This window comes from Nylanderia fulva, unplaced genomic scaffold, assembly GCF_048542155.1.
Source record: "Nylanderia fulva isolate GAGA-0341 unplaced genomic scaffold, ASM4854215v1 Scaffold85, whole genome shotgun sequence".
NCBI classification, from domain to species: Eukaryota; Metazoa; Arthropoda; class Insecta; order Hymenoptera; family Formicidae; genus Nylanderia; species Nylanderia fulva.
This window is the reverse complement of record NW_028190972.1, coordinates 308073-320000: the sequence shown is the minus strand read 5'-3', so window position 1 is coordinate 320000 and position 11928 is coordinate 308073. Positions and strand designations below refer to the sequence as shown.

At 31.1% G+C, this 11928-nt stretch overlaps 1 protein-coding gene across 6 annotated transcripts in view; it reads right to left on the bottom strand.

Annotated features, from left to right (window-relative positions):
* The window catches only part of LOC114928593 (Kinesin heavy chain 73), a 66253-nt gene that overhangs the window by 1638 nt on the left and 52687 nt on the right, over nt 1-11928 (bottom strand). For 3 of the 6 annotated variants that reach the window (XM_029299844.2, XM_029299847.2, XM_029299846.2), the window contains 8 exons: nt 11594-11668; nt 10543-10694; nt 9717-10050; nt 9395-9639; nt 8888-9071; nt 8529-8729; nt 8249-8425; nt 1-7966 (listed from right to left, as the gene is read on the bottom strand). The exon at nt 1-7966 is cut by the window's left edge and continues 1638 nt beyond it. In XM_029299844.2, coding sequence (XP_029155677.2) covers nt 7875-7966; nt 8249-8425; nt 8529-8729; nt 8888-9071; nt 9395-9639; nt 9717-10050; nt 10543-10694; nt 11594-11668 — 1460 coding nt within the window. In that variant the 3' untranslated portion in view covers nt 1-7874. The remainder of the gene's footprint in view (nt 7967-8248; nt 8426-8528; nt 8730-8887; nt 9072-9394; nt 9640-9716; nt 10051-10542; nt 10695-11593; nt 11669-11928) is intronic. The other 3 variants (XM_029299848.2, XM_029299850.2, XM_029299845.2) reach the window with 2 other exon arrangements.

Here is an 11928-nt window from a genome sequence, read left to right as displayed (position 1 = left end):
GAATATAACTAAACAAATATATACGGAGAACACCATCAAATTCTTTGGTTAATTTGGAGACAATTTTTTCTCAGTGAAAATGTCGAGGCATCAATAGTTTTTAAGTTGTCAATGATTGAACAAAAGAGCTTTTCACAAACTAAACTTTATAGAGTTAAAATATTAACAAAATTATATTCTTAATTTCAGGTAGAGTTTACACTTTAGAATAGAATTTTAATTTAAGGCTTCGTTACAAAGATAAAAGATGGCAAAAATTGAAAAACATGTAAAAAATGGTGACCTCCTTCGACATTTTCGGTGAGAAAAAATTGTTTCCAAATTAACCATAGAATTTAGTGTGCTCCATATATTTTTTTTTCAATTACACGGTGTATATATTATGATAGAAGAGACTCGATATTATAAATGGTCGTGAAAGTCCGTGTATTAAAAAATTATAACTTAAAAAACTCTACCGTATATTCGTATTTTATCTAATATAATATTTGAAAAAAGATGTCCAGAAAATATATATTACAAAAGTTTTACGAACGTATCTCAATTTTTGAAACGTATATAAAATGGATCGCGATTAAAATATTCCATGTAAACATTCAGAGAAGAAAATGTTAAACATTATGTGAAAATATACTATAACCAACATGCAACTAACAGTGCATAGAGGTACTTGCTAGTTCTTGATCACGCTACTTATATTTTTTAAATATTGAAATTTTTATCGTGCTAATCCAACAACACGATCGACTTGAATTACTATGCACAATGTAAAATAAATGTCATTTATGTCACACATACACCCACACACACGCACGCAGGCACACACACATACACACACACATACATATATTACATCGATGGCGTCATAAAATTAATTGATGCGCTATTTATAATGTATGTATACAAGTTGATTTTTGCAATTACTTACGACTGTAATCCCGAAAAAATTATCTTTTACGTTACATCGTAAATATCTTCAAAATTCGATAATTAATTATTAGTTAATTATTAGGTAAGATATAGTTAATTATATAATTTTTTGAATTATACAATAAATTTTTTGCAAGCTAACATTTTCTAAATCTATTCTAAGTTGTGAATAATATTTGCAACATAAATTGCTTAAATACATTATTATCTATTGATGAATGAATAAAATTTAGTCGAAATAATAAATTATAAATAAAATAATAATTTACAACAGAGAGGTGGAGGGAGCGGAAACTACAGGAGCTTGTAAAAGAAGAAGTAAATAATAAGCAATATATCGATGAGCATTTTAAATGTGGATGTTATATGAATCACATTATTACGACATTGACAGTCAATATCCTACAAGTTGTTCTTGTATAGAGTTTGGAGCTTTTTTATATAACACTCCATCCAAATGTGTATATAATCGCTGAATACGAATACCGGCTAAATATCTTTTTTTTTGTCTTCGTTTTTAATCGCACAATGCAAAAATATGCTTTCCTATTACCGGTTATCTACAACCAGACAATACACAGCATTCTATCGATCTACAAAGAGAATTTTCCGAAATCCTTATTATCTAGTTATTAACTGTTATCGTTCGTTATTTCCGGCAGAAGAGGCTCTACACTTATAGCATAAAAAATCGCCGATCGACTGAAACTATTACACACTTTGAAATATTTACGTCACCATTTCTCTGTCAGATTGTGTAATATGTGGCAAAGTAGGCAGAAAGATTCGGTCGATTCAGAGATTTTTTCGAATTTACGCTGGGCATCCGTTTGATCCACGCAATACTGCACAAGATTGACATTTCATTTCAATTTAATATATATTATATATATGTATGTGTATATGTCAAGTTAACAAATTGTTTCTTAAAACATTAGGATCCAAAATGCAAACCCTCCATGATTAAATACAATAGAACTATACTCCGTTCGACGAGAGAACGTACATCGGATTCGTAGTACGCCCGTATTCATAGACCTTCCTTGAGATATAAGGATTCCTTATTAGTTAAACTGGGACATTTGATTGGTTGAACAGGATCTTAAGGACGACCTTAAATATAAGATCGGACTATGAATACGGGTGTTAGATCATATAGCATCTGCGCACCACCCTATATCTTTATATTGTTCGGCAATAATCGAGTTATGAGAAAGAGACAAAGATTGTTCAACCATACGTGTGCCAAGAAAGTTGATCTCGAGGAGCCAACGTAGCCAATCACATGTTCTTAGGCTGCTTTGGCTGCGTTCCAATATTCAGCCAGTACTGAAAATCTATACTATACGCAATGTAAATTATAGTCCAAATACCATTATATGATTTAAGATCGGGTCAGACGAAAATTCATCTATTTCGGGCAGGTTTTCGCCCATAGTCTCCTCTTTCACTGCTTATCTGTTAATTTGGCAATGCCTACAATAGATGAATAACCAGGCTCCCGAAACATTGGACAGCCATCTCTCCCTATTTTGCCACGCATAACCGATGTATGTTCTCTCATTGAACGAAATATATTCCATAAGTGATTTGAGTTTCTTTTCTTTTTAAAATATGAAAAATCTTCGATACTTTAAAAAGAGGAAGGTATATGTTCACATGTATGATTTCATGCATAAAGGGTTTAAGGATACATACATGGAAGATAGCGTGGACCAAACGGATTCGGCACAAACAACATCTCTAGCAAATAAATTTTTACTTTTTTTAACGATGAAAGAGATAGCCGTATTTTTGATATCACGATTTGTGTGACAATTGTGTATTTCATTTCACGAAGTTGGAACGTGCGCGAATATGTCGTGAATCTAACATATATATGTATTAGAGTGTCGCCTTTAGAAATCCATTTAATGTGATTAGAATAAATGAGAAAAAGAGATATATGAAGCAAATACACACACATTGCTAAATTTTCTTATGTTACTGTAATAATTGATAAACATAATGAATAAAATATTTCGTCTCTTTCTTTCGTACACATATTCTTTTTGTTATTTTTTCCGTTATATATATACATATATATGCATATATATGCATGCTTCTCTTCTCTTTTTTTCTTTTTTTTCTTATACATTACATTAAAATATAACACCAATCTCGAGACTTATGTTGTACATATACATGTGTGTAGATTTTACAATTATATGCTCGCGTCCAGACAGTCTCATTGTGAGAAAACGGGTTTATTAGAAGAATTCCGAATTCAAGATTATGTATTCTTGCACTTATTCACTTAATTGACAATATATTTAAGCGCAGTCGCTTGACAAACGCGGTCGATAAGACGCTACGAGAAGCATTAAAGACAAAAATAAAATTACCATTGTAATCTCTTGCGAAATATAAAATATAATACACATTTACGCGCGTAAATAATATAAAACAAAATTAATTAACGTTATTCGAGGAAAATATATTTTGAGAAAAATTTTTTATACAATTTATAGATATATATATATATTATATATAATATTATATATAGTAGTAATTATATAGTTATACGTATAGTAGAAATATACAGGATACCCAGCGAATTGCTGATATATAGTTAGATTCCTGACGTCATTTGGAGACAATTTTTCATGTGTGAAAATATCGAAGCACCAATAATTTTCAAGTTATAAGCGATTGAAAATAAAGAGCTTTTCTGTAAATTAAGTCTTGTAAAAATAAAATATAAACAAAATCACATTCTTCAATTAATTTCAGGTGGAGTTTGCTTTAATAGAATTTTAATTTAAGGCTTAGTTACAAAGATACACGATGGCAAAAATTGGGAATTTGCAAAAAATGATGACTTTCCTCTCGACATTATCGTTAAGGAAAAATCATCTCCAAATAGTCAAAAATTTAACTGTATATCAGTGATTCATTGGATGCGGAACACCTTGTACACTACTATAGTAGTATATAATATATTATAGTAGTGTAGTATAGTACTATATAATATACAGTATATTACTATATTATATAGTACTATATTCAAGGTGACCTTATTCTGACCTTGGTAACGCCACCCAAGGTCAAACTTATAATATCAATAAATAAATTTTTTTAAACCCTACAACTTTTGTCTGAAACGTTTTTCTGTAAACCGTATATCTTTCGAGATTTTTCAGTGTTCCGATCTTTTTGGAACATACTATATAATACTATATATACTATATAAAATACGATATTTATTCTATATGGTGTCAAAGTTGTGTAAAAAAAAATTGAAAATTTTGAAAATCTGGAAAACGTTTTCAAAAAAAAATATTTTATTCAAATTTAACACTCATACAGGTGGTATTAAAAAACTATTTTTCAATACCAATAAAACATTTTTAGATCCACATCTAAAAGGGCCGTATGGATAATCACATTAAGTTTTTTTAATGAAAAACTAGTACACTAATGCTTTTTCCAAATTTAATAGTTCTTTTAAAATCCTAAAATTGAAACGCTAAAAATTGTATTTTTTCTCTTATATTTCTTTTAAACGATGAACCGCTTTCGAGTTAAAGTAAAAAAATTAAAATTAAAAACTTTAAATATAATCTGTACATTAATAAGCTTTATTCTGTTTGGTATTTTAAAGATTCAAAAAGTTCGATGCCTAGTAAACTATGCCCCTTCCACTTCCATATTTTTTATATTTTTTTCACAATTTTTTGACACCCTGTATTTTGAAAACAAAGCAATTTAATACATATGTTTATAGAATTTTATCTTCTTAAAATAAGCTAAGAAAGAGAGATTAAAGAAAAGAAGATAAGAAATTCCCTTAATTTTTTGTACATATTTAAAAAACACCCTATTTATATACTATGTTACACTTTATATATTAAAAATCAATGATCATAAAAATTATCTATTATAAAAACAAAGTCGTTCTCGCTATCGTCTTATCGACTTATGATCCTTAAATTTGTCCGATGTGCATAATGCTTTTATATATTTTGCTGTCTTAGAAAATCTCGACGAAAAATAAATTGTTTCAGCTGAAACCAAATCTTCATTAGAAGCGCGGTTTGGTGACCGCGCACAATTTACATATAACAATTTTATTAATCGGCAGCTGCGTTTAAGAGACGTTTTAGTATTTCGTGTATTACTTTAAAGTTCTCTTTAAAGTAAGTAGAGAATCACGAAAACGTGAGAGCGCACATGTGATATTTTTTAGTACGAGAATAAAAAGAAAAAAAGAACATCGGTAAACAATCAAACATCGGTTAGTTTTTTCACAGCCATAGTTAGGAGACTCGATTTTGATCATTATGGACCCTCCTGTGCGATTCTTTGGAACTTGGACCGTGAACGCGTGTCATTTGCAGCAATATAACGTCAAACTCGGAAGTCTTCCAGAGATAAAATCGCGCGATTGGTCGAAAATATTATATTCTAGAATTCATATTTAGGGTACAAGTATAGCGTAAACAATTGTTTTTTTCTTTAGACAATTATAACGGTAAAAATGGACATTGTCTTATTGCGGGATGGAATAGGCTGTGTAAGCTCTGTCAATGCTCCACTGCAGCTTTTCATTTTATAACATTATATTTTCCTGATAATATAATAATCATTTCACGTTAACTCCTTATAAGGCTAAAAAGAAAATCTTAATTCTTTGACATGTTATGTGCTCTGTTTTTCAATTTCCATTTAATTCATTATATTTTTTCAGATGTCTTCTTTTTTTCTGCGATATGTGTGATCGTGTATGTATGTATGTATGTATGTGTTGTGGGACAAAACAATACTACTTTTGGGTATGCTTATAAAAGATTCGTAAAACATAATTCAACAATAATTTCTGTATAAGATACACAATGAAAATCGTACATGACTTCATTAAAGATTTCGAATTACTTCGCGCTATCCTTCAAATAGGGAAGAAACACTTTTTTTTTTTGCAAGTGACATACGAATTCCAGTGCGTCCAAAGCAATGTAAATGTTGATTTCAATGTGACAATGTAAAAATTGAGAATGTGTGTAGAGGGATATAATAAAAAAAATAATTTATTAATTATTACATGCATGCTGGGCAAGCATTAGCATCATATTCTGACACGTGGAGTCTTATAATTTGCGTTTTCTTCCTCAACAATATCGATTACCAAAAAATGGACAGATGCCTTGCGAGGTTACAAGGTTTTCCTTTTCGTGGAGATAATTATCACTTATATAAAAACCGAATAATATTGATCTATCACGATAGGGAAACGTTGCACCGTGCGCGTGGCGATTATTATTATATTCAATAAATATTACATACAGTAATATATGTATATTTTCATTATTGATATCATAAGTATTGTTCTAATTGGACAGAGGGGTTGTTTTGTTTTTTTTCTTCACAATTTTTGGGCAAAAATTACCAAGTAATCTTAGTCGTTAATTGCTTATTTTTTTATCCTTTTCCTCGTATTCCTTTTTTATGACATAATTAATCTAATTAAGAGGGAATTAAGAGGGAAATCGAAAGTTTTTGGTTTTCATCGATTTTTGAGTCGTGATTATGTATAATAGAGCTTTTTGAAATAAAGCCAAGTTTAAAGTTAATTCTCAAAATAAAAATAATTGTTATTCGATAAAGAATTATTGTTAAAGAGAAATATGAAATATACGTGTAGATTATTTGCCAATAATGTTTATGCTATCGTGTCCATAGACAAAGTGTGACGATAACGTCAGCCGGATTAATCCGGACGTTCGTCAAAAAATTTGAATGAATATACATAGCTATGCAATTAATACAATAAAAGCAAGCTCATTTATATACATAGTTTTCTTTCTACTACCTAAACCTAATATTGCGACTCGACGTTGACAACTTGGACGTTGTATCTTTGGACATTTGCAACTTGTCACTTAAATCGATTAACACATTACAGCATTTAAGGATCAATTTGCAATTTCCAAAAATGCAATTATGCATTTAGAATATATATAAATTAAGGTGCGTCGTATTCGTGTGTAAAGAGTAATAATGATGAGAAAAAGAGATGTATGTTACAATAAAAAGGAACTTAACATACATATACATAATCGCGCTAAAAAAATACAATATATATGAAACAATTGTATACATATAAAATCTTTAAATAATCTACACAACACGGTAAAATATATGTAAAGTGTCTTTTGACATTTTTTATCCCTTTCCATTGGGCACTTTTCCGGTAGCGTATAAATTACCGTATGGTAATTTCGGAAAGTGCATGATCCAATGACGTGATGCGTGAAAAAGCCAATATATATTTGAATCGGTTTTATCATTTTATCGTATTCATTATGTCAACATGGACCGATTTCATAAATGCAAAGTATGTACTGTTACATGGAATATGTACATGAAATTGTAGTCGTATCACATATCTCAGATTGACATATGGGTGAGTAAAAGAAAAAAAACGCGCATGCGCGTTGACTTTTGATTCTTTTAAAATGTACAATTAAATCGCACGCAATTATTGTTTCCTTCCTCGAAAACAAACCCATCTTTTAATCGTGATTAAAAGAAAAATGCTCGTGGAATGCTCGTCAAATCAATCAAAATCATTTTTTGCTGACTTTCGATACATTGCGACGATTATGTATCGGACCCACTATCTTCGAAAGTAGATATAGATACATATTATTTACGCAGCATGAATTCTGAGTAGAACAACGACCCACACGTTTCGTGTGTGTGTGTGTGAGATGATCATATAACACATTAATGATCTAATATTTTCAAGTATATTACTTTGAGAATAATCAATAGAGCTGCCCCCTAAATGTCTAAAGGACTGAAACATTGCTGCTACACATATCATAGGCATGCAGCAATTAGGATACTTATGTAGTGGCTGTTTTTACCAACACGAAGTAATGTTGAAGCTATGTACGATTCGTTTACTTGCCGCGTGAAAAAGGACGTAGTGTACCTGCTGTAGAGAGGCCTTCACCTCGGCTGCGACTTCGGTGCAAGGAATGTAAGCCTTCTCCTATTTAACAATAAACAATATTTTTCCAATAAACATCGCGATGAATATGCATATTAGAGGACTCACCTCCAATAGTCTTGACCTTGACGTATGTTGTCAAGATTATAACTTTGTCAAGATTATGATCTTGTAAAAATCATAACCTCTTGATATAATCCTAATTAATATCTTAGAGATTTTATGTGACAACATATGTCAAGCTCAAGATGTGATCAAGAATATCAATATCATTTTAACAGTAATGTATATTAATGCAATAAAATAATCAAAGCTAAACCTTACCCTTGCTAACGCTTCTACGCATTAACGAGGATGGTGCTGGTGCAGATTCTTGCTTGCTATAACTTCTAAGCGCTCGTCCCCGTCTATCTTGAATTAGTTTATCCACTTTAACAAATATACCGCATTTTGGTCTACAGGTAAAATATTTATGACCATTAACAGCACCATCATTCTTGCCTGGAACATTATAGGAGACATAGTTTGTTATGATCAATAATTATTAAACCAATAAAATTAATTAATAAAATTATTGTAAGAAAATAGTATTTCGTATTCGCACCAGTTGGAGCATCAAGCTCAACTCCTATCCAAGTTCCAGATGCAAACTCTGTAAAGCCAACATATGCTATGACTCCAGAATAACTGTATGGGCGAACCAAAACTGATTCACCAACGACGACCCAATCTGGTAAAAGAGGTTCCATTCGAGTTAAATCGTGTCTTGAACCAAAAGCTGAACTTTTGTCGCTGATATCATCTGCTGTAAAAAGAATCTTTTTAAATATATGAAATTTTTCATATATATATATATATATACATAAATTACAAGGAGAAAAAGAAATAAGAAGAAACCCACGTGCAATAATGCACAATTTAAAAATTAAAACAACGAAGATAAATTGTTTGAATTAGTAGTACCATCGATTCTCTCTGAAGAACTATTGTCGCCATTTTCATATGGCATATTAGGTTGTAGTGTTTGTTCCAAGCGTGCTGCAGCCTTACTCTCGGAAAGTTGTGGACGGACCATAGGAAACGAAGCTCTATGTTGTGAACTTGTAGGCCTTCCTGTACCGCTAGAAGTCTTTTTTCTTCGCACAACCTAGACGAAATTAAGAAATTATTAAACCCCTTTTTAAGTGGCTATTTAGGTTTCTATTAAGTTTGCCTCTATACTTGTTAATCACTCTCTCTTTCTTTCTTAGGATCATTAATATCATAATATAATACAAGATACAGAGTGCTTTCCAACAACGAAATACAGTCGTGCATAGACATGTTACACAGAGTCCACTTTTAGTTAGAACACTACTTAGCTTATTAATTTCGTTGCTAGAGTGGACACTTCATATAGCTTTCTCACAGTTTAAATTTCTTTAAAAGTTTATCTTTTACCATTAGAATTGAACAGCATAATTTATTCACCTTGCCGGGTAGCAGTTTGGTATGTACGACCGAGGTTCCCTCCGTGGAACTATCATCTCCCGAATTAAATGTCTGACTGATTTCCATCGTGCTTTTCCTCCTATCATCGAAAATCTGATCATGTGTACTTTTTTTTCGAGTCTTGTTGCTATTAGTTTCACCTTCGCTCTTTGTAGAAGAAACTGGACTATCGATGTCAGTATCCACATATGCTCCTGTCTCTTCCAGATCTTTTCTAGTATATTCTAAAAGATAAAATAGAAAAGTTAAAATACATTTATAATGTAGAAAACAATTTGGATGTCTGAAATAAACAACTGACCTTCTGTGCGAGAGCTCTGGGAGATATCAAAATTATCCAATGCAGAGTTTATCTCGCCTAAGTATTCCTCGGGCGTTTCTTCAACGAGGGAACTATCCATTTTCTCGGGTTTCTTGCTATCAACAGGATTACGATACTCGAGATCCGGAGTCTCGTCCACGCTGATAGATTTGATGGAAATGGAATCTTCTGACGTTAGGTTTGTCGTGGAGACAGCCTGAGAACCATAACCGCTACTACTCATACTTGGCGTGTTGATCTTGGTCGATTGTAGCTCGACTAGAGAGTCCAGTGTGCGTGAAGAAGTTAACGGCTTTGTCGGTTTTGGTGGAGCCTGAGCATAATTATACAATTTTGATTGGATAGTATTGTTAGTAGTATTGGATCGTATATTATACCGCAAAATAGCTGATAATCTGCTGGTATATCAACGAATAATAAGTATTATATAACATAATATATGTATATATAATATATGCTACTTAAATGCTATATAAGTATATATTATATATAATATAATATATACAGGATGTAACTAAGAAAGGGTACACGAAGCACATCAGGTGCAGAACAACAAACTAAATCAAAAAGTCAGCCATTTGGCAAAAGTCTGAGCCATTTTTTAATCTAAGCTTTATTTTTGACGCTATAAATTGTTCAAGTTTGCCAATTAGCGCATGGTTACAATGGAAAATAGCGTAGACCCCGTCTTAGTAAACCTTAGTACCGCCTACTTGGCAAATTTTAACAATTTTAGTTTAAGATTTACACTTTATTAATTGTTTTATATTTTAATATTTGATTTATTAGGATATGTATACGTTACCTGATATGCCTCATATTCGGAGTAATCGGCATCGCTTTTCTCCTCGTCATCGTCATTGATAGGAGTAAATGCCTGGTTTCCAATATTTGACGTTTCCTCATGCAACGTGGTCATACGGGGACCCAGTTTGCTACTGACTATATTTGGAGATGCTATAAAACAACACAATTAAAATCGATAAGACATGATTGACAGTAAGAAATATATATGTATAAATTTTTTTAGTACAAGCATGTATTGCTAAACATCAGGGCCGATCTGGCCACTGTATATAACTTTTTAATTTTAATTATATTATTTCTACAAAATAATTAATTTCATATTTACAATACATACGTATATGTTGTATTCTTATTTTTACAAATATTGACGGATACTGATGGGTTTATGAATTACGAAAAAAACGTTATACTAAAGAAGGTGCCAGGTCGGTTCTGATATACATATATAAATACAAAAAATCGTCCATGCACTTCCAAAACATAACAGAAAAACAATCTTACATATTCTACGCTTTTTTATGTTCTTTGACATTAATAATTTATTTATATCAATTACCTAGATACTTTTTTTAAGTTTTGCAGATTTGTTAACTTTTGTTTTAAATAATTTATATTAAGCAATTAAAAAAACGTAGAATATGTAATCTAAAATAAAGAAATAAACCACAAAAGGTAATTCTGTAAACAATAAAAGTTCAAAATATAATACTACACTTTTAGTGCAGTAATAAACGATGATTTAATGGTGACTTCACACAAACCATCTAAAATAAAACACCTAAAATAAACGAAAATTCCAATCATTACTCTTTCTAATGTATTATACTAATATTCAATGATTAAACTCAAAAAATCGACTACACTATAAATACCGACTACACTAAAAATGACCGAGTTCATCCTTTCAAACTTCTATTGCTAGAATATTTTTTTGAGAGAATTGATATTATTTTAATTCAACTTTCTCTCTCAATAAGTACGTTTCTACAATAGAGATCAGTTGTGAAGACATGAGTTTGAAAGGATGATCGACAACGAGTGTCACCTACACTTGGCAGAGGTAGACTGTTGAAGACGTGTCAATGAGTTGAGATTCAGGTTCAGATTCAGGAAAGTTGGTCTCGCTGAAAGGAGACAGATATATACTGATTATCCTCGTTTTTCCTTTCTACCTGAAGTTAGTTAATACTACGTTCCTCTTTAATTCATAATGGCGAGCTTTCATAGACTTTCTTACATGATTTTTTATAGAACATTTTTACAAACTTATATATATATATATATATATATATATATATATATATCACAAATCATGCCTGCAAGACATTGGATAGAGAACCAAGTAGACAGATATAACGTATACATTATCTATATACGGAAGTTC